A 27949-nucleotide genomic window follows, 5' to 3' on the forward strand; every position below is an offset into this window, starting at 1 on the left:
GGGGGCAAGACAGATCGCCAGGAAACCAGCAAACAAGGTGGTTTCATCCCAGAGCCGCGTAGGCTCGGAGGGGGCAGTGATGGACGCAGGGCGGCCCGGTCCTGGGGGGCGGCGACAAGCCCTGCATTTGCTGCACACACACACCCCCTCCTCGTCCCCCCGCCCCCTCTACTTAGCAAAGAGGTCACCAAGCCGGCGACGAGCGCGCCCTCCGCCGGGACCGCAGAACCCGCGCCCGCCCGGCTCCCTCCGCGCACAGCGCCCCCTCGCGGGGGCCCTCGACCACGCGGGTGGCGCGAGCCGGGGAGGGGGCGGGGGCGCCGCGCACGCGCACGGGCCGGCGGCGCGCGCCGAACGGGGGGCACCGCGCGGGTGCAGCCACGATGGAAGGGGGTGCGTACGGAGCTGGCAAAGCCGGGGGCGCCTTCGACCCCTACACCCTGGTCCGGCAGCCTCACACCATCCTGCGCGTCGTTTCCTGGGTAAGGACGGCCGGGTGGCCCGGCCGGACTCGGGGTGGGGAGCCGGGGTGGGGGGTGCGGGCAAGGGCCGAGCGCCGGGACGGACGCCAACTACCCCCGGGGCACCGGGGGACCCGGGCGCGGCCGCTGGTGGGGAGCCGTCCGCCCGGGGTTCTGACGCCCGCCCCTCTTCCTTTCCGAGCCCCCGGACAGGGGTGCCCAGCGCTCGCGGAGGCTTTCCTGCTCCCCCACCCCTGGCTTCCCGGTGACCCTACTACTTGCTCTCCCCCGCGTCGCGGTGACCTCCAGGCCGCGACCAGCCACCTCACGGCTCGGGCTGCGTGCGGCCGCTTGGGCGGACTGGCGACCGTGGGGACCAAACCCTGGTTTCAGGTGGCTTTTTTTTTTTTTGAGGGGGGGTGTGTGTCGGTGAATCACCAGGTGGCCTTGTTTTTGAGAGTGGGGGCGTGAATCAGGGCGTGGATCGTCTCGTGGGGGTGCACGCGCGTTTGCCATGGACGTTCAAGGAGGAGAGGGCAGGAAACCGGGCTTTTGTGGCTTAACCTGGACAGTGTGGAGCGACGCGGCGGGAGCCGGATTCCTGGCTTCCACTGGGAACTGCCTTTCCCGCAGCGTGACCTTGGGCTGGAAGCCACTGGAGAAATGTTCCTGGGAAACAAGTAGTTAAATTCTGAGATGGGCAGCGTCACCTCCTCTGGCTTGCCTCAGTTTCCCTATTTGTGGCCAGATGGGAGGAGCCTCCTTGAGACCTCCTTGGGCTGGGGACAAGCCCTGAATACACCTGGATGCCCCAGCAGTGGGGCGTGGGAGCCGGAGAAAGGACCCCTGCCCACAGAGAAGGGCAGAGAGGCCCGATCTTGACCTCCAGCCTGGTGAGGGCAGAATACCCCAGTGCAGAGAGCTGAGTGGGGGGGTCCCTGTTCAAAGCTGGGGTTGAGGAGAGGATGGGACAGAACCAGCACACGGCGAAGGGTTCACATGGCCTGGGAGGCACCCCCAGGGAAGGGAGGCCTGCCCCTCTCTGGAAAGGGGTATCTGGGGCTCCCTCGGGTTGCCCAGGCCCACTCACTAGAGGGTCTTGCCTCTGCAGGCCTGGGGCCCCTGCCTGTGGGCCTATGTTAGAAGTGCCCGCACTGGGGACACTGGGCAGGGGCCCTACCAGCCACCCCAGGGGGTGCACCTGAAGCCCGCTGAGGCCAAGGCATGCTCAAGCTCCCTCACTTCCTGGATTTTCAGGGCCACATTAGCGTGTGATGGGTGGGACCGTTGGGTGTTTATCTCTGGCCTCCCAGAGGAAAAGGGAGCTATTTACCTTTGCTTTGTCTTAAAACGTTCAAACCTGCCTCTGGTGCCTCAGGAAGCATCGTGGCAACATTTACACTCCAGGCTTCTCAAGTTCCCCCCCAGATGGGGAGCTCTCTGGGGGCAGGGAAGCCCGGTGATGGCCCACAGCCAGGCACCCCAGGGGTACATCTTGGAAGGTTTGTGGTGCCAGGTTCATTCATCCGTGTGTCTCCAGCTCCGCAGAGACCCTGGCAAATCCTCGGCAACAGTGCAGCTCTGGGGGACACCTGCCTGACCAGGTGGGCCGGCTCTGTGCTCTGCTTCCCTCACCTGGCCTCTGGGCCGCTGGCCTGGGAGGGTGAAGTCACCGGCTTTGTGAGGGGGTGTGGGCGTTTTGTCTGCCTGGGTCACTTCTGCTGGTGATGGCTTCATTTAGCGAAGCTTTATTGAGTCGGCTAGGCCCAGAGGGAAGGTGGCATGACTCAGACACATCCCTTTAGTGCCAGGGAGCCTCCGGTCCTGCCGGGGAGTGAGCCAGGCACCCCCAGGCAGAGAGGCTGGGAGCGCTCGGGGAGGAATCAGAGAAGCTTCCTGGAGAAGGTGATGTCAAATTGAGCCTGGAAGAATGAGGGTTGACAGGCGTGCACATCCATGCACAGGGAGGACCTTCCAAGCAGAAGACAGAAAAAGTCACTACGCACCTATTGTGTGCAGGACTGCACTCACGATTGTTCACCTATTTCCCCTGGAGACACACTTGAGGCATCTGAGGTTCAGAGAGGCCCAGGGTTACTGAGCATCGTGGTGGCAAATGGCGAGGATTTGAACTCAAACCTTCCTGTCTCCAAAGCACAGTGCTTTCCCTGGATCAGGAAGCATTTGGAATCCTGAGATCTCAGATTGGGGAAGGATAAGGGTCATCTGGGTCCACAGCCCCCATCCAATACCCCAAAGGCCCCCACAGCCTCCCAGCCCTGCTCACTACCTTTACATGAGCAGAGGTGTCTGATACAGGCTGATTGACACTTTTAAAAATGTACATAGGTTTTTTTTCCTAATCATTAGAAGTAATACCTGCCAATAAACAGAGAACACAAGTCACTTGTGATGATTGTACAATGATATATACATACTTAGCACCACTGATCTGTACACTTAAAAATGGTTAAGGTGGTAAATTTTACGTTATGTGTGTGTGTGCTCAGTGGTGCCCGACTCTTCGTGACCCCATGGACTGCAGCCTAGCATGGCTTCTCTGTCCAAAGGGTTTTCCAGGCAAGGTTATTGGAGTTGCCATTTTCTATTCCAATGTTGTATGTATCTTACCACAAAAAAAAGGAAGAAAAAGCCCATGTGATCCCACCTCATAAGAAGGGCCTCTGTCTCCTTCCAGTCTTTCTCAAAAACACGTGGTGTCCTGAGACATTTTAACATGCTGGGGTCATGTCGTGGACACATGTGCCGACCTGTCCTTTGCCCTCGGGTTCCTTCTGCTCCCCACAGAGTCTGGCAGGTCTTAAGCTTCACCTTTGAGCTAGTGGAGTCTGAGCATCCATCACCGATTTTCCCTGGTTTGCCAGAACTTTCCTGCCTTCTACACAGGAAGTCCCATATCCTGGGAGCAGCCCTGTCCCAGACAGACAAGATGGCCGGTCACTCTGTCCAGGATTCCTGTGCTCCCCAGACCCTTCTTGCAGCCCTGGAGGGGCCCTAGCATTGAGAGCACATGGGCTCTTGATTGTGTAAAAATCTGTAAAAGATCTTTGTTATTTCTGTTATTTATTTGAAAGTGGGCCCCCAAAGCATGTAAGCTTCAGAGAGTCACCAAACTTGGACCTACCCTAGAACCCTAGCCCCCAGGCCCACAGGACCCCCTGATCTCATGACTGAGGCTTTTTCAGCTCCTCTCCACCCCTGTTCACCTTCCAACCCCCTAGCTCGCTCCTTCCCCCAACATGTGAGGGTGATTACTCACCACAGTGATTGAGAAACTGACCCTGAGGGTTAAGGTAGGGAGGGAGCTGATGAGTCCTCTGGTGGATTCCAGCTTGGACCCTTCCTGACCAGGGCAAGGTGAAGTTCAGTAGAGCAGGTAGAGCCCAGAGCTGCTCCTCTGTGTTGGCTGGAGGAACAGGAGGTCTGGCGCCAGCCGTGGCCCCCACTGTGCCTCTGTCTCCCCGTCAGAGGTGCCCAGTCTGGCTCTGATCCGGCAGCCCGTCAGTGACCCCTTTCTTTGTCCAGAGCCAGGTGAGAACAAAGGAGTTTGAGCAGGGAGCTGCTGCTGCTAAGTCGCTTCAGTCGTGTCCGACTCTGTTCGACCCCATAGACGGCAGCCCATCAGGCTCCCTCGTCGCTGGGAGCTAGCTGATTTCATATGAAGGCCCTCCTTCTGTTTGAAATGTACATCTTTACCTTTAGAGCATTGAAATGACCCATGGGAAAAAAAATAGTGGCGCTGATGAATGAGAGGTTTTCTTTTTCTTTCTGGATTAATACTCTGTTTTGGCACAAATTAACCAATAAACTGTTTGAGGTATTGCTGTTTTCAGAGTTGATCTCGTAAGGGCTTTAGCTTATACACTCAGGATGCTGTAAGTAGAGTGGGACATCTTTCCCGCCAGGACAGAAGTAAGGGGCAGGCTGGAGGTGACTTGTCTGCTGTCTGGAGACAGAGACTGGGCCTGGGACTGTCAGAGCCGCAGTTCCAACCCAGCCTACTTGGGTCCACGTTCAGCATACCACCCGTGGCTTCCCTGTCTGAGTCGCGGTGGCGTCAAGGAGTGGCTTGAGGGAACAGTTTTACACCCTCATTTTTATCAGATTCCCTCAATCACTGCAAGCAAACACTGAGTATAAAAGCTGAATTGGCAGGATATCCCTGGAGGTCCAGTGGTTAAGACTTGGTGGGTGCTTCCACCGCAGGGAGTGCAGATTCGATTCCTGGTTGGGGAACAGAGATCCTACACGCCATGGGCTGGGACAAAAAAAACCCCAAGTTTGCTTTGCAAACGCAGCGCCTTCAAAATTAGACCCCCTGTCTCTGTTCCCAACCATTTGCCCTCCCTGTCCTGCCTAGAAATTCTGGAGCCTGCAGTGGCAGTGGGTAAAACAGGTCCAGGGTGGTGACAGAGCCTGTGGCCAGCTCTGGCGTTCGTTCATTCCACAAACACCAAATCCCTGCTGGATGCCTGCCTGTATGTCCCACCAGCAATCCTCTCGTCCAGTGAAAACAAAATTGAATCGACAGGAACCATCCAGAAGGCTTGGAATGTGTCAAGGAAGAGAGGAGATCCAGTGCAGAGTGGCTACCTCTGCCTGGGGGCATGGTTCCTGAGCTGATCCTGATAAAGAAGGTGGGGGAAGTGTATATTCCAGTTGGGAGGAACAGCAGGTCTGAGTGGGCTTCAGAAACGATGCTGAGCTCTTGGGGACCCTGGGTGTGTGAGTGAGAGTGAGAAGTCGGTCCGGAGGCATGGGGGCAGGCAGGGGGGCAGCCCAGGGCAAGCCTTGGATGCCAGTTTCACAAGCTGAGCCTCATCTGAGAGCCATGGAAAGCCTCAGAGAGGGAGTTCAAGCCGAGAAAAGAGGCGTGTTTTGGAAGCTTCCCTGCAGTGGGAGGTGTGACTTAGGGAGGATTCTGGGGGAAGGAGGCCCAGCAGGAAATGTGTGGAATGGTCCAACCTGTCCTCTTCCAGCACCAGGCAAGGCCCTGCCACTTACTTAGGGAGCTGGGTCCGGGGCTCCTTTGGCATTTATCATTGAAGGTCTTGAAATCTTCCTCGCGTGTGGCTGACCTGTGACTGGCTGGTCCCATCACTCTCAGGCCTAGGAGGGGGTCAGGAGAGGGCTGGTAGGTTTCTGCGTGTGTCTTGGGCATCTCACGTCCTGGGACGGTACAGGAGCTTGAGGAGTCTTGGGTTTGGCTTTGACCACAGGGCCACCAGAAGGGGACGGAAAGTCCCAGCCTCATCAGTAGCATGGGATTGGGGTACCCAGGCTCCAGGGGATACCTGACTCAGTTTGTGAAAATGGACGTATAAAGGGCCTGCTGCCCAATCCGCTCCTCTGGGCACGACATCCCTGTCCAGTGGGTTTCGTCCCTCCCCCCGCCGCCTCACTTTAAGTGAGATTGCAGCCTGCACCTGACTTTCAGGACTTGGCCCCTGCTTCCTGCTTTGGGGAGTCCCCAGCCACATGGGGAGTCCCACACGGCCACTTGTGCAGAGCCGTTAGGCGGGCCTGAGCCTGGGAAGAAAGAACGAAGCCTGGGGGAGGGAGAGCGGAGAGAAGGAAAAGCCAGGAGGAGGGGGTGGGGAAGGGAAAGGGCAGATGGTAGAACTGGCATGGGAGCCGCGTTGGCACCTCCACCGGAAGAACCAGCTGTCTGGTAGGAGGGGAGGCCAGGCTGGGCGTCAGGAGTGTCTGGGGCCCAAGGCCTGAGGCCATGTTCTGCGCCCACTCCGACTGTGGCGGGTGGTGTGACTTGAGTAACAGGCCAAGATGGGGCCTCCGTTTCCCCGTCTGTCAGATGGGAACAGGAGACAGGTTGGGCTGGTGAGTTTCCAGCCTTTCCACCCTCTAAGAACCCTCCTCTGCTCCTAGCACATTGCAGGTGGGGAACTTTGAGACCAGTAAGTGTTTGAAGAAGCGATGTCAACCTCCCCCTGACCCCCACCAATGCTTTGTGGGGGTCTGCAGAGCGGGCCTGGCCCTAGGGCCAGAAGCGTGTGAGCCGGACAGTGTCAGCTGGAGCCGGCAGGGTGGCCCACACCCTCCTCGTGTTTCTGGGGAAGCCCTCCCACCCAGGAAGGAATCGTGCTCACACCCCCTCTGCTGGGGAAGATGCATGGGGGAGGGGCACCGTGGGGAAGGGGTGGCCTTTTGGCTGGAACAGTCCCAGGCTGTTTAGAAAGCAAGCGTCCAGGAGCCCCAACCTTCCTGGGCTACTCAAACAGCTCAGGGTCCAGGGGTCAAGAGGACATGGTCTGTTCCCAGATCTCCGACCCTCCTCTGAACACCCCCGGACCCCTTCCTTAAAATTGCAGGGTAACCTGGTCCTGCCCGGCCCTGCTTCCCCGGGCCAAGAATGACAGGCCGCCTTCTTGGTGGGGACTACTCTTTGCTTCATGCCCTCCCTCCGCTGAGCCTGGAGATGGGACAGAGTCCTCCTGGCTCCTGAGGCTGCTCGCAGACCTTTCTCCCCCAGCTTGGAATCTCAGGCCAGCTCCGGACCAGCCACTGCCCTCACTGTGGCCCAGCCCCCGGGTCACTTCCCCTGTCCCTCGAAAATGCAGAGACTCCACGCCGCGCCTGCCTGCCCGCCCCAGCACCGTCCTGCCTGCCTTCCTTCCTGGTCTCTGCAGCTCCCTGCTTCTCTCCGGCTGGCCTCCTTCCTCTCCGCCTCAGCCACTCTCACCCGGCATACCCTGGTTCTGGCTGTCATTCTTGGTGAGAACTCAGGTGTCCGCCCCTCACCTCCCCTCCCATCTTCCCAGCTCTCTCCCTTGTGTCCTTTACCCGGGACCCTCCCATGGTGCCCCGGCCCTCACCCCATCCTCTCTGTGCCCCTCTCCAACTTGGGCTCCTGGGTGGTCTCACCTACCTGCTCTGGGCTCTAGCTTTCCTGCGTCGCTGCTGCGCTCACCTGGCAAAGTCCTGCTGGCATCCACCCTTGGCCTCCGCTTGCCCGCCCTCCCCCAGGCTCTCTCCTGTTCCGGCGGCCAGGCCAGGCTCGCAGGGTCCACCGGATGCCCCCGTCACCTGCTCAAGGACTCCAGTTCCCTCTCTTCCTCCTTCCCCACTCTCGCCTCCATCCTCCACTCTGGCTCTCTCCTGTCAGCTTACAAACGCGTGTTCTTTCTACCCCCTCGCCCAGTCCTCTGGTTCTCCAGAAGGTTTGGCTGTGGTTACTGTCCCCGCTGTTGCTCGCTGGTTTTCTCTCACACGTGCGCCCCGTTCAGGCCCTTGCCCCCACCCCGCCACCTTGTCAAGATCGTCCGTGACCTTCAAGTGGCCAGATCCCACGGCCGATCGTCATTAATGCCTCTCTCGGCTGCATCTGGCCCAGTGAGGGGTTTGTACGTCCTCCCGGTGGTTCCAGCAGGACTCTCGCCTCCTCTTTAATGTGTCCGGTCTGTGCGAGGCTCACACAGGGAAATGCAGCGGAGAAACCACTTAAGATCCGGAGGTGAGCGCAAGACCTAGAGTGAGGTGACGTGGAGACACTCAGGCCGGACGGGCTGGAGCGACGGGGCCAGCCCGGCGCAGGGGGGATGTTCCAGGCAGAAGGGCTGGCAGGGGTGCAGGCGGAGGCCGGGAGGCACCACGTGGTGATGTAAGTTCTGGGGGGCAGGGACCGCGTCCATCAGGCCACAGTCACGTCCCCAGTGCTAGACGGCGCCTGCGTCCCGTCGGGGCTCACATGTGGGTGAATGAAGCTGGAAACTTCCCTGCCCCACCCTCCTTCCACCCACGTTCTCCATTCAAGTCTCCCGTCTTCAGGGCGAGTGGGTCTCAGTTTCCCCATGTCTAAGGGGGCTCCCTGCCCCACTGCGGTTGTGCAGCCACAGGAGGGGGAAGACGCGATGCCTTCGGATCAGCAGGCTGAATCTCAGTGCCTCGGGGACAGGGCCCCTGCCCAGCAAGCCCACTCCCACCCCCACCGCAGAGAGCACACGCGGGAACAGCTTGCAGGAAGATTACGGCCTAATCCGCCGCAGGTCGCTTCCAAGGCTGCGGAGGGGGCAGCCGGGCCAGGGAGGAGAGAAGGGGGCCCGCCCGCCCCGCCTCGGCCCCGCGGCTCTGCACGAGGCTCTCGGGGAAGCCGAGTGCCCGCCCGGTGCCCGTCACGCGCCGCTGTGCTGGCTTAGGCCCCTCCCCTCACATGACTCCGGGGGAGGCAGGGCCCATTTCCGGGAAGGGACCCGTCACAGCCTGACTCGTCCCTCAGATGCCTGGCTGCCCCTTCATCCACCCTTCCCCTGGAGGCCCAGGAGGCAGAGGTTTCACAGGGACGCTGGCAGGAAGGCGGTTCAGCTCTCACTGAGGGAGAGGACTTGGCAGCCTGTTGTTAGGGAGTGAGCTCCCCGTGGTTAGAGGTGTGTAAGCCAAGGTGCCGAGGAGAGAATACTCTTTCAACTCAAGTGCCCATCGTTCAGGCTTGCTCTTCACTCCCGACCCTCCCTCTGGGTCTGAGTTAGAGACATACACCCAACAACAGAAGCGATACATAAGAAAAAGAAAATACATAATGATGTTATCAAGAAAGTAAGTGGGTGCATTGGCACATACTGGGAGTCAGGTCTGGAGGGCTTCTCTGAGGAAGTGGCTTGTACTGAGATTTGGATATCAAGAAGGAACCAGCAGGAGCCAACTTGGAAGACCTGGGGGACTCTAGGCATCCCAGACAAAGGAAGCAGCTGTGCAAAGGACCTGAGGCAGGAATGAGCTTAGGAGGGAGCGAGAGGAGAATGGCAGGAAAGGAGGCGGAGCGGAAGGCAGGAACCCTGGGGTTTGTGGTGGGGACAGGGCTCTCTCCGTGGAGGTGTGGGATGCAGCAGGGGGTGACGTGATCTGGCTTAGGTCTGAAGAGAGCTTTCCAGCTGTGGCAAAGTGGATGGGGCAGGGGGCAGGAGTGGCACACGGGCCCTGGGAAGCTGCTGTCATCGCCTGGCGACGGGGGACGGTGGCCTGGACAAGTGTGTGGGGCGTGGAGGAAGCAGAGTTGTTTGGGGAAGGCTGAAGAAATAGGCCCAGGAGCCAGGTTGGATGGGGTTTGAGGACACGCCCACTCTGGGGTCTGAGCAGCTGAGTGGGGGTCAGTGTGCGGACGGATAAGGGGCTGGAGGTTGCTGAAGACTGGGAGAGACCAGAGATGAGACCAGAGGCCCAAGTAGGGGGACCTTGGGAATCCATCTTAGGGACTGGACTTTTTGCTCAGCCCAGGAGGGACTGAAGGCTTCCCTGGTAGTTGGGTTGGTGAAGAATCCGCCTGCAATGCAGGAGACCCCGGTTCGATTGCTGGGTACCGAAGATTCCCTGGAGCCTCCTCCACTCCAGTGTTCTTGCCTGGAGAACCCCCGTGAACAGAGGAGCCTGGCGGGCTACAGTCCATAGGGTCACACAGAGTCGGACAGGACTGAGCGACTAAGCACGGCACAGGAGGGACTGATGAGAGCTGGGGGGTGGTGAGTGCCCCCTGGCGGCCGTCTGGAGCCGGCTTGGAGGAGGCTGGAGAGGTGGCGGTCCTGGTTCAGGCAGCAGCATTGCGGCCTGGGAGTGGAACATAGCGGCCTGGGAGTGGACAGCAGCCCAGACCGCGAAGTGGAGAGCCAGTGAGCAGGTCAGCTGGCTGCCTTGCAGTGTGAGGCTAGGACCAGGGACTCCTCCCAGCCGCCCAGTTTGGAAGCAGACGCCCCTGTACAGGGTGAGGCAGAAGATGCCATCCAGAAATAGCAAAGGAGGTGGGCAGTATAGGCTCCCGGCCTCATCTCTCCATAGTTTATGGGGAAAGACTCAGCAGGTGCCTAAAGGTGTTTAAAGCCAGCCCTCTGGGAAGTTCCTGGCAAACAGCAGTGACCTCTGCCCCTACCTCCCCCTGCCACCCCCACCCCCCGCCCACCGCACCAGCTGGGCCAACTCTCCCTGGAGCCGAAGTTAGCCTTATGCCCGGCAGTGGGCCAGGCCCAGGCTGCCAGCTCCGTGTGCAGACGTGGAGGAAAGTGGGCCAGGCCCCTACTGCACTGTGGGTGGAGACAGGCGCGGGATAGCAGCTGTCACTCCTGGGGCTCACCTGCTCCTGGAGTTTGGGGTCTGGAATTCACTTCCTCATGGGGAGGCAGCTGAAGGTTAAGGGTTTGTTGACTCACATCCTGGAATGGGGCTGGTAGGGGCGCTGAGCCTGGGAGACCTGGCGCTACACTGACCTGCTCCGGGTGGGCTGGCCACGGGCAGGCCAAAGTCTAGAGAAGCTTCAGCTTCCCTGTCTGTGAAATGGGCTGAGTAAGCCTGCTTTGGGGGGATGTTTTCTTGCTGCTGTTTGTTTATTGAAGTGTAGTTGATTTACAATGTTGTGTTAGTTTCTGGTGTGCGGCGGAGTGATTCGGTTTTACGTATATGTTTATGGATTTTTTTAGATTCTCTTCCATTACGTTATTATAAGATATTGAATACAGTTCCCTGTGCTATCCTGTAGGACTTGATCTATTTTATATACTGTGGTATGCATCTCCTAATGTGTAGGGGGGTGTTTTTAGGTTTTTTTCCTTAGAGGTTTTGATGGGGATTAAACAAGATGATTTTGTCAAGCACTCCCAGTGGATGCAGGGCCCCTGTGGAGGCTGTGGGTTGGCTCAGGGTCTCAGCAGGGGACAGACCCATAGATGACTCCCAAGCAGGAGTATGTCCAGGGTCAGGGTCGGGGAGGGTGACTAGGAAAGAGGGTGTCCCAGACGGCGGCTGCAAGTTGCCACCTCCTAGCGGGGTCTTGAAGGGTGTGAAGGAGTTCGTTCCTATTTGAAAAATGGAAAAGGTGGGGAAGGGCGTTCTGGGAGGTGGGAACTGCTGGGGCAAAATGATCAGACAGCTTGTGGCTTTGCCCACACTGGCCCTCTGGGATGACTGAATTGCGGGCTGAGAGAGGAAGAGATGGGAGGCCAGGCAGGGTCTGGCGGTCCTGGAGTCTCTGTCTCTGTGTGTCTAACTCCAGGAGCCTGAGATGCTGAGGTCCCTGCCGATTTATTTTTCTGAGTTTGGCATAGCTCTGCTCTAAATGCCATCTGGAATCTGGGTTTTCTTTTTTTTTAGACACAGGATTGGATTATAAAGATGGTGGGAAAAAAACAGCGTCTTGGCCCGGTTTACTTTGGTGCTTTTTAAAAAAAAAAACATTTTCTTTAGTGCAAGGGAAGGATGTTGTTTTTCCTGTGCCTGCCAGTAACCAGGGGCCCCCCGAGGCCCCCACCCTCATTTTCTCTTGTTTCCCAGCTGCTGGATCTGCCTCCGCAGACCTGCCTCCAGTCCCTGCAGCAGATCTGCTCTGTGGGGTGAGCGTCTCCCTCCCATGCCTTTGCAGCTGTGGCCGGCATCAAATTTCATCTGGGTTTCATTTCCGGTTCTCTGGTGACTGCCCTGTGTACACCTTGCCGTCCCTATAGATCCGGCCTCAGCAGGTTACCCCAGAGGACGCCTGACACAGGGCACCAGCCTTGGATTCAGAGAGACCCGGGTTTGAGTCTTCATCCACCCCAACCAGCCATGTGACCTGGGCAGGCCCCCCAGACGCGGGTAGAATGAGAATAAGGACAGGGACCTCTCGGAGTCAAGAGTGTGTTCTTCACTCCCATCGTGGGTCTGGAGGGATCCCGGTTCCTCCTCTGTCTGACTGTGGAACAGAAACCTGAGGCTGGGGCCTGCTTTTAGCGGGGGCTGCCTCCCACCCTCCCTGATCCTGACCCTGCACACACTCCTGCTTGGGATTCATCTGTGGGCCTGGCCCCCACTGAGATCCTGAGCAGCCTGCTGAGTCAGGCGGGGAGACTGCGGCTAAACAGTAGTTCACCTGGACTCAGAATGTCTGTAGGGAGTGTGGGCAGACTGCAGGGGCCTGCTTGTGTGTTCGTAGCCATACTTCTTCCCTTCATGGAGCCTCAGTTTCTTGACCAGCAGACTCTCAGCCTGGCCCTGGGAGGCTCCCTGTCCTGGCCCAGCCCTGCAGCCAGGGGACCTGGCATGACCCCCCACGCCCCCCTCCCCTCCCAGCAGCGGGCCTCTGTCTGCAGGTTCTGGTGACGTTCCCTCCACAGGACAGTCCCCTCCCGCCCCTTCGACCCCATCCCTTGACCCACACCAGCCCTGCCCCCTCATCCCTCACCTGGTCCCACTGGTCCCCCTGCTTTTCCCTTTGACCCACAGTCTTTTCTCCTCCTCTCCGGGGTGATGCTTTTTAAAACCTAACTCAGGTCAAGTCACTCACCTTCTCCTGAACTCCGCCTTCCCCTTGAAGCCCTGGGTGACCTCACCTTGCTCATTCCCTTCAGCCACACTCTGTGTGCCTCTCCAACCACCAGACTCATTCCTGCCCCAGGGCCTTCGCACTTTCGGCTACTTCTCCACGGAGCATCTCTCCCAGATATCTCCATGGCCCTACATCCCTGCAGACAAGTGTCTGTTCAGAGCTCACTGGGTGACCCCCGTTCACCCGGTCTGTCTCCTTCTGTCCCGCTTGATGCTCCTTTAGGCTCCTTCTTGACTCAGCTCAGAAATCACTGCTCAGGGCTCTCTCCCTGATCGCTGCCACTTCCCTCCCATGAGTCATGGCCTACATTATCTGCTCCACTTGTTTAGGGTCAGTCTGGCACCTTTTGGATGCTCCAGGTCACAGGTCACTCCAGGTCACAGGCTGATCCTTGCATGCAGGACCTCACTCATTGCTCACAAAACGTCAGTGGTTTAGGTACTGTTATCGCCCCACTGTGCAGACTTGGAAACCGAGACTCAGGTTAAGTGACCGGCCTGAGGTCACCTGCTAGACAAGGGACCAGGCAGATTCAGCACCCAGGCTAATGTGACCCAGGCTCTTGCCCTCTTGCTCCTGTCCCTCCAGAGCTGGTCACCTCCCGACAGCTGTGTCTCCATGGAGGTGGTCACCCCGGACGCCCCCTCTCAGCCCAACGTGAGGCACCAAGAAGCCTGTGACCTGTGATGAATGCCTTCCCGAGGCCGTGTCTGTGGAGAGAAGGGCAGGGAGCTCTGAAGGACAGGCGGCTAGGAGCTGGCCCGAGGCCCCCTCCTTCCGCTCTGCCTGTGGTTCCTCCAGGCCCCTCGGAGGCTGTTTTGATCTTGCTTCATCCCCTCTTGGGGACACGTCCTTGCCAGCACTTTCCTCTGGCCTCCCTGAGGACGCCCTGCTCCTCTCCCCCAAGAGGGCTTTTCTTAATGGTTCCTCCTCTGCCAAAGCCCAGACTTCCTCCCATCTGCTCCCCTCCCCCCACAACCTCCTCGAAGGCTGCTTTGTGGGGGGGGGGCCCATCGGAGGGGGGCAGCCTTGTTCCAGCCCCCAGGGAGCACATCTGTAAGGAAGTGTCCAGGGCCTCTGGAGAAGGCAGTTAACCCTACAAAGTTCCAGCCGCTCTGCTCTGGGTACTCACTGATGTCGTTCTCCCATCAGCCCTGGAGGGAAGGTTAATTTTTACAGAGGACCAAGCTGAGGCTCAGAGAGGTTGTGTCATTTGCTGGAGGCCACACAGCATGAGGAGCAGGCTTGGGTTTAAATCCATCCGGTCTGTGTGACTCCTCGTGTCTGAAGTCTCTCTCTAATCAAGAGGCTTTTAAGACCCGGATTCGATTACTGGGTCGGGAAGATCCGCTGGAGAAGGGATAGGCTACCCACCCCAGTATTCTCAAGCTTCTCATGTGGCTCAGCTGGTGAGGAATCCGCCTGCAATGCAGGAGACCTGGGCTCGATTCTCGGGTTGGGAAGATCCCCTAGAGAAGAACCCACTCCAGTATTTTGGCCTGGAGAATTCCATGGACTCTATAGTCCGTGAGGTTGCAAAGAGTCAGACACGACTGAGCGACTTTCACTGTCTTTCCATTTTGCTGGATCGGTGGTGTCTAGTGACCGAATCTGAAGACAGGGCCTCAGATTCCCGACCTGGCGGTTTTCTGGTAGGAGTCTTAGACTGATCTCGGTCACAGTCCAAGGGGCTGTTTGAGTGGTGGACCCTGGAGCTGTGCAGTGCACGGCCCAGGCAGCTGCCTGTCATAGCCCGCCTTCATCTCGCGTTGGCGTCTGCCTTGCTCCTCTGGGCTGTGTCAGTAGCCCAGGGATCCGTCTGACAACCGCTTTGAAGTCAGGACTTCCTGCTTCTCCCCTCCTGTGACCCCGAACGCCAGACCTGCCACTCTGGCCCCACAGCCTGCTTTCCTGCTGATCCCCTGGGTCTCTGGAAATAAAGGGTCGCCCCTCCTTTAGGGGTCTACCTCCTGAGGCTGAGCCAGCTCGGTCAGCTGGAAGAGAGCCTAATGCTGAGACTGAGGGGAACTGGGCTCCGATTCAGCCTGTACACCTTCTCTTTCTGAGCCTCAGTTTTCCTGCTCTGTAATTTGGGGGCAGTAGGGATCGCCCTCACTGTTCCATGGGGCGATTGTGAAGACCGGAGCCTGTGACTGGGCAGAGCTGTGAGCCCGGAGGCCTCCACAGGCCTGGGGTTGTGGTGACATGTACGTTCCCAACTCAGGATTGGCAGACGTGTAGCTCACGGGCCCCCACTGCCCACTTCGGTGCCCGTGGCTGAACCAGAACACAGCCTATCAGTCCTTTCTTTTTTTTTTTTTTTTTTGAATTGAAGAAAAAAATGGACATTACCCACAATGAGCCATTTCAAAGTATACAGTTCAGTGACATTTAGTGCGTTCACAGTGTTGTACAACTGCTGCCTGTCTAGTTTCGAAACCCTTTCATTACCCCCATAAAGAGCCCCCATGCCCGTTAAGTAGTCACTCCCCATTCTCCACTTACCCAGCCGCTGGTGATCTCCGGTCTGTTTGCCATGGTTTGCCTGTTAACGGTATAATACATAAAAGAAATCATAATACTGACCTTTCACGTCTGGCTTCTTTCGCTTCTTTCTTCATCAGTTTCAAGGTCCCTCGAGTTGTATCAGAACTCTGCCCCTTTTAGTGCCTGAATAATATTCCGCTGTATGGATGCGCCACAACTTTCTTCTCCACTCATCTGGTAGTGGATATTTGGGTCAGAATCCTTAATACACAGTGTCATGGACCAGTGATCTCCAAACTTTAGATCATGCACTCCTTTAGGGAAAAAAATTTGAGTCAGTCCTCCCATGAAGTGTGAGTGAATCTGAAACCCAATTAGCCTGTGACAAAGGAGGCAAGAATATACAGTGGAGAAAAAGCAGTCTCTTCAATACGTGATGCTGGGGAAACTGGACAGCTACACATAAATGAATGAAATCAGAGCATTCTTTCACACCATATACAAAAATAGACTCACAATAGATTAAAGACCTAAATGTGAGACCAGAAAACATAAAACCCATAGAGGAAAATATAAGCAGAACACTCTTTGACATAAATCCTAGCAATATTTTGGGGGGATTTATCTCCTAAAGCAAAGGAAATAAAAGCAACAATAAATAAATGAGACCTAATTAAACCTGAAAGCTTTTGCACAACAAAGTGAAAGTCGCTCAGTCGTGTCTGACTCTTTGCGACCCCATGGACTGTAGTCCATGGAATTATAAACAAAACAAAAAGACAGCCCCACTGAATGGGAGAAAATATTTGCAATTGATAAGGCTGATAAGGGGTTAATACCCAGCATAGGTAAACAGCTATTACAACTCAACACACACACACACACACAATCCTGTAAAAAAAAAAACGCTGATTAAAAAATGGGCAGAAGATCTGAATAGACATTTCCCCAAAGGGGACATGCAGATGGCCAACAGGCACATAAAAAGATGCTTAGCATCACTAATCACCAGGGAAATGCAAATCAAAACCACAATGAGGTATCACCTCACATCAGTCAGAATAGTTATCATCAAAAAGAACACAAATAGCAAATGTTAATGAGGATGTGAAGAAAAGGGAATCCTCATACACCTTTGATGGGAATGTAAATTGGTGCAGCTACTGTGGAAAACAGTATGGAGGTGTCTCAAAAAACTAAAAATGGAAGTACCATGTGACCCAGCAGTTCCACTCCTGGGCATATATCTGAGAAAACCAAAAACACTGACTTGAAAAGATACATGCACCCCAAGGTTCATAGCAGCATCATTTACAGTTGCCAAGAAATGGAAGCAACCTAAAGTGTCCATCAACAGATGAATGGACAGGAACTTCCATGGTGGTCCAGTGGCTATTTCTATACTGCCAGTGCAGGGGACCAGGGTTCAATCCCTGGTCATGGAACTGGATCCCACATGCTGCACTAAGAGTTTGCATGCCACAGTGAAGATCCCGTGTGCCACAACTAAGACCCCCATGCAGCCAAATAAATAAAAATAAATATACTTTTAAAAAAAAAGCAACCAGATAAATGGATAAAGAAGATGTGGTATATATATGCAATGGCATACTCAGTTCAGTTCAGTCACTCAGTTGTGCCTGACTCTTTGCTACCCCATGGACTACAGCACACCAGGCTTCCCTGTCCATCACCAACTCCTGGAGCCTGCTCAAACTCATGTCCATCAAGTTGGTGATGCCATCCAACCATCTCATCCTCTGTTGTGCCCTTCTCAGGCTGCCTTCAATCTTTCCCAATATCAGCGTCTTTTCCAAGGAGTCAGTTCTTTGCATCAGGTGGCCAAAGTATTGGAGTTCAGCATTAGTCCTTCCAACGAATACTCAGGACTGATTTCCTTTAGGATGGGTTGGTTGGATCTCCTTGAAATCCAGGGGACTCAAGAATCTTCTCCAACACCACAGTTCAAAAGCATCAGTTCTTCGGCACTCAGCTTTCTTTATAGTCCAACTCTCACATCTGTACATGACTACTCGAAAAACCATAGCTTTGACTAGACAGACCTTTGTTTGCAAAGGTCTCTGCGTTTTAATATGCTGTCTAGGTTGGTCATAGCTTTTCTTCCAAGGAGCAAGCGCCTTTTAATTTCATGGCTGTGGTCACCATCTGCAGTGATTTTGGAGCCCCCCAAAATAAAGTCTGTCACTGTTTCCGTTGTTTCCCTATCTATTTGCCATGAAGTGATGAGACCACATACCATGATCTTAGTTTTCTGAATGCTGAGTTTTAACCCAACTTTTCACTCTCCTCTTTCACTTTCATAAAGAGGCACTTTAGTTCCTCTTCCTTTTCTGCCATAGGGTGGTGTCATCTGTGTATCTGAGGTTATTGATATTTCTCCTGGCAATCTTGATTCCAGTTTGTGCTTCTTCCAGCCTGGCATTTCACATGACATACTCTGCATATAAGTTAAATAAGCAGGGTGACGATATACAGCCTTGACATACTCCTTTCCCAATTTGGAACCAGTCTGTTGTTCCATGTCCAGTTCTTACTGTTGCTTCTTGACCTGCATACAGATTTCTTAGGAGGCAGGTCAGGTGGTCTGGTATTCCCATCTCTTTAAGAATTTTCCACAGTTGTGACCCACACAGTCAGAGGCTTTGGCGTAGTCAATAAAGCAGAAGTAGGTATTTTTCTGAAATTCTCTTGCTTTTTTGATGACCCAACGGACGTTGGCAATTTGATCTCTGGTTCCTCTGCCTTTTCTAAATCTGTCTTGGAATGGAATACTACTCAGTCATAAAAAAGAAGGAAAATTTGCCATTTGCAGCAACATGAATGGCCTTGGAGGATATTATGCTAAGTGAAATAAATCAGATAGAGACAAATACTGTATATCAGTTATATATGGAGTCTAAATACAACAAAAAAGAAGCAGATTTACAGATATAGAGAATAATTGTGGTTATCAGCAGGGAGGGGCAATACAGGGGTTGGGGATTAAGAGGTACAAACTATTATGTATAAAATAAGCTACATTATCGTACATCGTGGAGACTATAGCCAATATTTTATAATAACTGTAAATGGAGTATAACCTTTAAAAACTGAATCACAAGTATATATTATATACTTGTAACTTATATAATATATAATTATACTTCAATAAAAAATGTAGATTTGTTATATATATATATTACTACTACACTGATATATCTAGTACGTTATACAATCCATGTGTAGACATCTTAAAAATGCAATTTAAAAAATGATGCTTCTCATATTTTTTTCTCACACCTGCCATGGAGCCTCTACCCATCCAGGGTGTTAGCTAAGGACAAAAATGTATCTGGTTCACACTGAAATTATAGTTCCTCATTGTGGAAAAATTGGAAAGCAAAATGAAGTGGGAAATGGGCAATTAAAATCCTCTGCATTAAAATGGATAACGAACAAAGACGTGCTTTATAGCACAGGGAACTCTGTTATGTGACAGCCTGGATGGGAGGGGAGTTTGGGGGAGAATGGATACATGTGTATGTGTGGCCGAGTCCCTTTGCTGTCCACCTGAAACTATCACAACTTTGTTAATCAGCGGTGTGCTTAGTTGCTCAGTCGTGCCTGACTCTGTAACCCCATGGACTGTAGCCCACCAGACTCCTCTGTCTGTGGAATTCTCCAGGCAAGAATACTGGAATGGGTTGCCATTTCCTTCTCTAGAGGATCTTCCCAACCCAGGGATCTAACCTACATCTCCTTTGTCTCCTGCATTGCAGGCAGATTCTTTACCCAGTGAGCCATCGGCGAAGCTTAATCAGCTATACTTCAATATGAAATAAAAAGTTAAAAAAAAAAAAGTCCTATGCAGCTGCACCTCAGGTTCACTGCAGGCCACATCTGAGGCTCTGTCTTCCTGTCTGTGTGTTTGTCCATTGACTGTGGTTGGGCCTCTTCATCCTCAGAATTTCAGGGGAGGTGAGAGGCAGGAGGAAGAAGCATGGACTTCAGAATCAGGTCGCTGGGTTTGAAGCCAGCTCTGCCACGTCCCAGCTGTGTGACTCTGGGCACATAAACTGACACCTTCACCTTCCCTGTCTCATCTGCAAAACGCCAAGGATACTGACTGTATTCGTTAGCTGCTGCTGTGCCACAGCACACCCCCAGATGTAATGACTTAAAACAGGCAATGTTCAGGGACTTCCCTAGTGGTCCAGGGGTTAAGACTCCGCCTTCCAGTGCAGAGGATGCTGGTTCAATCCCTGGTTAGCAAACTGAGATCCCACATGCGGCGCAGCAATTAAGCCCACACACCAAAACTAGAGAGAAGCCTGCACGCGGTAACCAAGATCCTGCAGCAACCAAGATCCTGCACGCTGCAACTAAGCCTTGATGCAGCCAAATAAGGAAAGCACACGTTAACAACAACAACAACAAAAGCGCTTGATTCTCTCACTTTCCGTGGCCAGGAGCCTCCTTAGTCAGGTGCCACTGCCTCGCACATTGAGGTGTTGGCCAGGGCTGCGGTCTCATCTGAAGGCTGAGGGTAGCTCTGCCGTCAAGCTCACTTTCATGGCGCTGGCAGGCCTCATTCCTTGTGGGCCGAGTTCCCAGTTGGCTGTTGCCTGGAGACTTCCCTCAGTTCCGCGTCCGTACGTTTCTTCATAAGGCAGCTCCAAATCTGGCAGCCGCTTCCCTCAGAGCGAGCAAGGAGGGGCCGGAGAGGATGAGCTTGACCGAGGCCGGGTCTTTGTAATCTCCTCACACAAGTGACATCCCATCACTTCTTGCCATAGTCTGTTTTGCTGAGAAGCAACATGCTAGGCTCAGCCTTCAGTCAAGGGGAAGGAGATAGCACAAGGGTGTAGATGCCAGGAGGGACCACCCCTGCTGGCAGCCAACTCAGCTGAAGTAGACCCGTCTTGGAGGTTGTTGGGGGCGTTAAAGGAGGTAACGCCTGTGACGCTTGGGGTCCTGCAGGTTGCCCTGTAATGGACAAGGTCGTAACAGGTGTATTTGGTCCTTTGTCATTCTCTCTGCTTGTCAGCGCCTGGGCATCAGGGAAGGGTGGGACCAAGAACAGGGCCTGAGAGCCCAGGACAGCCTGTCATTCCGCAGAACCTGTGATGGGGCTGGCTCATGCCACAATCAGCCAGGGGCTTGCAGGCGTGGCAGTTCACCACCTGGAGGGCTGAGACCGCTTCTTTCGGGAGGCTGGGTCCAGTCCTAGAGGAACCTTGGTGTCAGGGCCCAGGAAGGCCTCTTAGCACCTGGCTGGAAGGGGAGTAGGGCCACATCTGTGGTTGGGCGGTGGGGGGTCCTCAGTGCCTCCAGCTGGAGAAGGAAGTGATTGATCCCACCTGTGCTGTGTGACCCCATGCAAGTTTCCCTCCCTCTCTGGGCCTCCCCCTCTGACCTGCGTGCCGCACCTCGGCCCTGTGACTGTTTGGGATGAAGAGGGCTCACAGAGGGGCAGGCAGCCCAGCCGGCGCTAGGAGGGGCCTGCCCGGGTCTCACGGCCACCCCCACCCCTCCCCTGTCGCCACAGGTGTTCTCCATCGTGGTGTTCGGCTCCATCGTGAATGAGGGCTACCTCAACAGCCCCTCGGAAAGTGAGGAGTTCTGCATCTACAACCGCAACCCCAATGCCTGCGGCTACGGCGTGACCGTGGGCGTGCTCGCCTTCCTCACCTGCCTGCTCTACCTGGCCCTGGACGTGTACTTCCCCCAGATAAGCAGTGTCAAGGACCGGAAGAAGGCTGTCCTGTCCGACATCGGCGTCTCGGGTGAGCCCCGCCCCAGTGGGTACTGTGCCCTCCTCCCCCCGCTAGCAGCACAGAGTCTGCCAGGGGCTCTCCTGACCGTGGTCCTGCTCAGCCTCACACACACCTGGGAGGTGGCTGCCACCCTTCTGCCCATTTTCCAGATGGGGAAACCGAGGTGCAGGCGGTTGCAAAGGGACAGACTTGGGGTCACAAGGCTGGCAGCAGGGTTGTGTAGGACCAGGGCGGGGCCCGAGACCTCAAGACAGCCCACAGCTCATGGCAGAGTAGGAACACAATGTCCAGAGGGGGTTCCTTTGCTTTCACTGGCCTCCTCTGGCCCCCCTCCCTGGTGGAGCCCTGTGAGTACTAAGCCGAGCGATGGCCGAAGGACCTGCACACATTAGGTGCCCTGGGAGGGTCAGGACTTGGGGCTGGGGAGCTGCCCTTGCCCTTTAGAAGCGGCTTTGGCAGAGGTGCCCTGGCCTCTGTCCCAGTGAGTCTGAGAGGCTGGAGGAGGCTTGGGCTTGGTGTCCCTGGCCTGGAGCTCTTGGGTCTCAGTCTGGGGCCCCTCCAGCCACTTCCAGGACTCTCAGGATGTGCCTGGTCTGCAGGCAGTGAGGCCTGGGGCCCCTTCGATTTGAAGGTACAGATATGCCGCGAGTGGTTCTCAAGGGCTCCCCAGCAGTGCCTCTGGGAGGGGCTGGGCTCTAGGTGCCAGCCCTTGGGCACGCACGCTCTTCATCCAGAGCAGCTTTGGGCCTCTCTAGGTAGACGGTGGGCGTCCAGAGGGGAACTTGTCCCCTCAAGGCTCCCACCCCTAAAACTCCCAGGCCTGGGCTCTCAAAGGGACCCTCAGCCGCCTCAAGGCTCCGTGGGACTGCAAATAGACGTGTCCCCTCGTCCTCCCCGGTCCAGTGCTCTGGGCAGCTGCAGCCAGGTTGGGGGTGGGCTCAGGTGGCCGCCCCTCACAGAAGAGCTGCGGGCCTCAGGCTGGACCACGGGTCAGTCAGGGATTAAGCCGGGAAGCCTGTGCTGGCTGAGCTTAGAGCAGCGCGGCCGAGGCTCACTGACTTTTCTCTGTCTCTCCCTCTCCCCGTCTCTCCCTCTCTCACTGCCCGCCCCTCCCTGACTCTGGTCCGGGCCTGGCCGCCTCCTTCCCCGGGGTCTCTCCTGCTCCGGGTCTGGCCGGCCTCTCTGTTCTCACCTGTGCTTCCCCGCGCTCCCCGCACTCTGACCCCCCCACCTCCTCTCCCTCTGTGGGTGGGGAGCGTGGGAGACATGCCCTTGAACCTCCCCGGTTCCTCGGTCTTTTTTCCCGTATCCTCCTCCCCACCCGCCCTCTCTGCCCACGTGGGCTGCCTGGCCCTGTGCCCACCCCAGCCTTCTGGGCCTTCCTCTGGTTCGTGGGCTTCTGCTTCCTGGCCAACCAGTGGCAGGTCTCCGAGCCCAAGGACAACCCGCTGAACGAGGGGACAGACGCGGCCCGGGCCGCCATTGCCTTCTCCTTCTTCTCCATCTTCACGTGGGTGAGTACGCAGTCCAGCCAGCCCACACCTGCCCGCCCCAGCCGGGCTCCCGGGCGGGTGGGCTTTGAGCACAGCCAGGGTCTCTGTTCTGCTTCCCGCCTCAATGCACACGGCGGGGCTGCTCCCTGAGGAGGGAGACCGCTGCCTTTTGCCAGCCAGGACAGTCGGGGGTGATAGCAGACCCTGGCTCTGGTTCAGGGCACCCTTCCTGTGGAAACAGCTTCCCCTCCTAACCACTCTGGTCATTGGGTGGTAGTTATTTACTGTTCCCTTTTACAGACGAGAAGGTTGAGGCCTAGATGGGAAGATAAGGCTTTGAGGTTCAAGGCTGAGAAAGAGCAGAGGCTGAGAGTCAGGAGACCTGGGTTGAATCTTGGGGCTTCTCCTAATTTTCTGGGCCTCTGCCTTCCTGTCTGTAAAATGGGGAGATTGGGTTTGCAGTGGGCTGTGTCACAAACACAGGTGCCCATCTGGCAGGCAGAATGAGAGAAGGCGTGAGTGGACCAGGCGGCAGGTGTTCAGCATCCTGAAAGGGTCTACCCAGGCCCTGTTCTGAGCAGGACTGGGGACCCACAGAGGCCAGGGCTTCTGGTTTTCCCAGGGAGGCCAGGAATCTGAACTTCTATGTGGATTCTGATCTTTGTGTGTTAAAAATACATATATATTTGACCTCTACATATATATGTAGGTCAAAAAAAGCATGTCTCTGGGCGCCCCTGGCCAGAGGTCGCCCCCTTTGTGGATTTTGGATCTGGTGGTCTCGCGCGCCAGTCGGTATGGCAGCGTGACTGTCCCCTCCTCCCACTGGCTCCCTGTCCTCTCAACATGTTTTTTCTTCTCCTGTCTCCCTCCTGCAGATATCTTGGGTCATGTAGGCTCCCTTCCCCCTTCCCAAGGGTTCTCCCTTCCCCTCCCACATCCCCCTCCCATCCAGGCCTTCCAGCTGTCCTCGGCCTTCTGCAAGAAGCCCCCCCGGTGCTGTATATAGGCCACTCCTGTGAGACCATGCTGCAGCCAGCCTTCCCTGTTCCCCTCCTGGGCCCATCCTGGCTAGATTTCTTCTTTTTGTGGACACCTAGACATCCCTTTTCCCCTGGGGCGGGGCTTGCAGAGGAGGAGTGAGTGAGTGGTCACCGGGACTTCCAGGGGCGGAGTCTGAATGGCTGACTGACAGGTGCCGACCTGCCCCCTGAAGCCAACCTCCCTGATGGTGCCTCTGCCTGCCCCCTCATCTTCCGCGCCGGCCTCACCCCTGCTCTCTCCTGGCAGAGCCTGACCGCAGCCTTGGCCGTGCGGAGATTCAAGGACCTTACCTTCCAGGAGGAATACAACACGCTGTTTCCCGCCTCGGCACAGCCGTAGGCCTGCACAGCTTCCAGAAGCAGGAAGCCCTAAGTATATGCTCAGTGGCAAGGTTGAAGGGCAGCCCACTGCCTGGACCAGCCAAGATGCCAGGGTGTGCAGGGTAGCAGAAGGCTGGCTAGAGGGGCCAGTTAAGGCTCACCACTTCTCATCACCTCCTTTGTTGATCTTCGTGTGTGTGTTCATTCAGTAAACATTTATTGAGCAACTGTTCTGTGCCTAGTGATGAATCACAGGTGGTTCCTGGCCCCAGGAGCCCACAGGCTGGGGATGAGAAGAGAGAGAAACCAAAATCTCTCTCAAATGCACTGCCACAGGCTGGAGGTGGCTCCATAAGGGCTGAGAGGCCCTCCCACAGCTGCAATACGAAGGCCAATTTTACAGTCCCGGTGGAGGCTGGCTGCCAAAAGGGGCCTGGCCCAGCACAGCAGGGAACTCCTGGTCTGACTCTGCTCTCGTGTGCTGTGGGACCCTGGGCAGAGCCATGCACCACTCCGTGCCTCAGTCTGCCTCCCTGGATTGAGAAGTGATAATGAACCAACCTCTCAGGGCTGTTGTGCAGATGAAACGAAGGTTGGCACAGGGCTTGGCACAGAGATGCTCAATAAATGTCAGTTCTTTTGTTCATTCATTCATTCTCTCCAAGGAGTCAGGGACACCTTCATAACTTCTTCTTTGGGAGTGATTCCTGTGTGGTGAATCCCTGATCTTCCAAAGGACCTTGGCCTCCAGTCCTGCACAGGTTCGCTCCTTGGGGCCCTCAGCTGCCCTGGAACACAGACCGGCCCCCAGGGCAAAGCCCTGCGCAGTGGAGATGCCGCAGAGAGTGCGCCTGCTCTGAAGAAGCAGAGCCAGGTGGACCACTAGGTCCCTGGGCTCTGAACAGAACTCCCAGCTTCACCTCTGCACCCAGGCCCAGCAGGGGCCCACACCCCCTCCACGGTTCCTGTCTGTGGCTCTTTGAACTGGATGGCTCAGAGAGTCCTTAACTCAGCTGGGTTGAAGGAGTGACTGCAGAGATAGCACTAGCTGCCTGTAGCCAGAGTCCCGCCCTGGAAGGGTCTGCAAAGGTCATCGGCTCCAGGCCTCTGCCTCCGTGCAGGATAGCAGTAGAGCCAGGGAGCTCGGGAGGACCATGTCTGCAGAAATTCCTCTCAGGAACTGATTCATCCATTCCCTTTGTGCTCTTTGTGGACTCGCTGATGGCTCAAGGGGGCTGGAGACGTGGTCCCTACCCTGGGTGGGGGAGGGGCTTCCCATCTCCCTTCCCCAGGCCCCTGCATCTGAGCACCCTGTAGCCAGGACCTCATAGTAACATCATGGAAAATACGAAAGGGCCGCTCCTGATTTCCTCGGCCTACCTCCTTGAGGTCTGGTCTGCCTTTTCCAGGCCCCTGGCACTTTGCCCCTGCCTCTCACCTGTTGGTCCTCTCAGGTTCCTGGTTGACTTAGTGCCTTGTCAACTGGCTGATCAAAAGGAAGGAGATGGGGAGGGCCCTGGCCTAGGAAGGGGCAGGACCCCTATGTTCAGATCTGGGTTCTGGCACTGACTCTGCCATGAGGCCCCCTTTTCTAGGCCTCAGTCTTCCTGGCCCCCACACAGAAGTATGTAGAACATAAGCATTTTCCCATCACAGGCAGATGACCTTGGTTGGGAAGACCTCTGGAGAAGGCTTTCAGCATAAACCTGTAAACACTGTCTTTTAATGACAGGTTTAACTTATTCCCTAGCTTGGTGTGATCAGTTTCATTGTCCTTAATAATAATGTAATTGCTTTTACTTAAAAAGGGTTTCCCACCTATGTGTATATGCTGTAGACAAGTCATTCCCAACTGAGTTGTATGTAAAAAGGGCTTCAGTGGTCAGATAAGTGGTTGCTTGCTTGGGGATCCCAGCATACATGAAATAATCAGAGCTCTGATGACTCCTGTGGTCCTCTGTTTAACTCAGTTTCCCAAACTTATTTGATTAAGCATTTCAGTTAGAATTAGGTTCAGCAGCAAATGACAGAAATCACAAATGACAGTGGTCTAAAAAAAGTCTATGTCTGGGAAGACAGTCCAGGGCTGGCATAAGTGACTCTGGAAGTCTTTAGTGACTGAGGCCTCTTCCAGCCTTACAGTTTGGCTTATGGACCTCATGGTCCATTATGGCAGCTACAGTGTCAGCTCTCACATCTGCATTCTAGGCATCAAGTCAAAGGGTGAGAAGAGAACTTGGGGCCGACCCATTGGCTAGAGCTTAGTGATATGGCTATGCCTAGCTGCAAGAGGGACAGAATGACTTTTAGGAGAGGCCGACATTTATCTGTCCCACCAAGAAATTTTTTTCTCCATCCCATCTAACATCCTAAGAACACAGTTGGAGAAGGATATTATGGGGCTTAGGTCATTTTAACACTCCAGAGTGGAGACTCTAGAAATTTTTTTTGCCCTCAGTAACCTTTGGCGTTAGGGGTCATCAGGTAGGTGATCTCCAGACTTCTTATGGGCTGGACAGTGTGGTTCTGGGCTGGCTTCTAAGGATAGCTTTCCTCCATCCCCCCTCAAGCGTGTTTTGAGGATATTTAACCCTCTACTGTCCGTGTCCTGTGGACTAACCTCTACTAACCCAGTGCTCTTGTCTGTCTCTCCCCTAACCACCCCGTCCCGCCTGTCCTTGTCCCTGCCAACCCCCGTCCCCAGGCGGGCCAGGCTGTGCTGGCCTTCCAGCGGTACCAGATTGGCGCCGACTCGGCCCTCTTCTCCCAGGACTACATGGACCCCAGCCAGGACTCCAGCATGCCTTACGCCCCCTACGTGGAGCCCAGCGCCGGGCCAGAGCCCACCAGCATGGGCGGCACCTACCAGCAGCCGGCCAGCGCCTTCGAGCCCGAGCCCCAGGGCTACCAGTCACAGGGCTACTGAGCCACAGGGACCACCTGCCCCCCGCCTGCCCCTGAGCCACCCCAGCCGCCCCCTGCCCCCTCCCTCCACACCCAGCCCCCCTGCTCCCTCTCTGGCTGCCCTGCCCGGCACCTCCAGGTGGTTCCACTGAGGTCCAGGGCCACTCGGGTGGGCAGGGCAGTGAGGTGCTGGGGGTGTCCACACGTGTGTGCAGGTGTGCGGTGCCCTGGGGGTTGAGTTCGTTCCTTGTCTGTGAGTCTTCATTGAGCACCTACTGTATGTCAGGCCTGTGCTTGGCACGAGTGCTAAGACAGATGGTCCCTGGAGACGAGGAAGAGGGGATGTGGAGGAGGCCCTGCTCTTAACCAGAGGTAGGAATGGAGAGAATCTTCCACCTGGAGGATGCTGGGAAGGTTTGACTGCGGGGTGTGAGTACTGCAGGACACTGGGGGCTGTCATCTGCTAGGAGTGACACCCCCGCCCTGCTCGGAGTATTGGGCCGTCTCCATTTTATGCTTGAGGAGACAGGCCTGGCGAGGTCAGGGTCACTCAGGCAGCCAGTGATAGAGGTGGGGCCACCACAGGCTGCCCGACTACAGAGCACCTTTTGTCCCCCAGGGTCCCCACCATCTCCCATCCCTGAGCCCGGGGCTCCGCCGCTCAGTGCTACAGTCCCTCTGGGAGGCCTTGGGGACCTCAGCCCATGAGACACCCTGATTCTGCTGCAAGCCAGGGGCCTGCTCTGCCCCGACTGTTCCGCCCAGCGGGACAGCCCTGCCTCCAGGCCCCTCTCCCCACATCCCGCTGGCCTCTCCCCTGGCTGCCTTCCCGGGCGAGAGAGCCGAGCGGGCTGGCCTGGCTCCCATGTACCACTCCGAGCTGGGTGCATCCTCCCGGGAGCTCCAGCAGGCCTTCACGGCCTCCCGACGGATTGACCACTGTCCCTGACTCTAGGAGTGGCGCGCTAAGTCCCTGCCTGGGGCTGGGTGGACAAGGAGGCCTGGAGGGGGAGTGCTCGGCCCGAGATCACAGTGAGCGAGTGGCAGAGCTGGGCTTGCTACCTGAGCAACTTCGCCCCAGCCAGCCAGCAGGTGCCCCCTTCCCTGCCCCTGTGACCTCCTAGGAAACAGAACTGATCTGGGA

General features: G+C 56.0%; 1 protein-coding gene across 3 annotated transcripts; it reads left to right on the top strand.

The window, feature by feature from the left end:
* Positions 1 to 27949, top strand: SYNGR1 (synaptogyrin 1). 3 transcript variants are annotated; one of them, XM_069581651.1, is made up of 4 exons: positions 1 to 482; positions 20816 to 21053; positions 22413 to 22558; positions 23828 to 24128. In XM_069581651.1, exons 1-4 carry the CDS (start codon positions 384 to 386, stop codon positions 23918 to 23920), a joined length of 576 nt encoding a protein of 191 aa, XP_069437752.1. In that variant the 5' UTR covers positions 1 to 383; the 3' UTR covers positions 23921 to 24128. The 3 variants fall into 3 exon arrangements, with proteins under 3 accessions (XP_069437752.1, XP_069437755.1, XP_069437751.1); XM_069581654.1 differs by lacking the exon at positions 23828 to 24128 and adding an exon at positions 26606 to 27949 and having other exon boundaries at positions 217 to 482; XM_069581650.1 differs by lacking the exon at positions 23828 to 24128 and adding an exon at positions 26672 to 27949 and having other exon boundaries at positions 218 to 482.

Source organism: Ovis canadensis, chromosome 3 (genome assembly GCF_042477335.2).
Source record: "Ovis canadensis isolate MfBH-ARS-UI-01 breed Bighorn chromosome 3, ARS-UI_OviCan_v2, whole genome shotgun sequence".
Classification (NCBI taxonomy): Eukaryota; Metazoa; Chordata; class Mammalia; order Artiodactyla; family Bovidae; genus Ovis; species Ovis canadensis.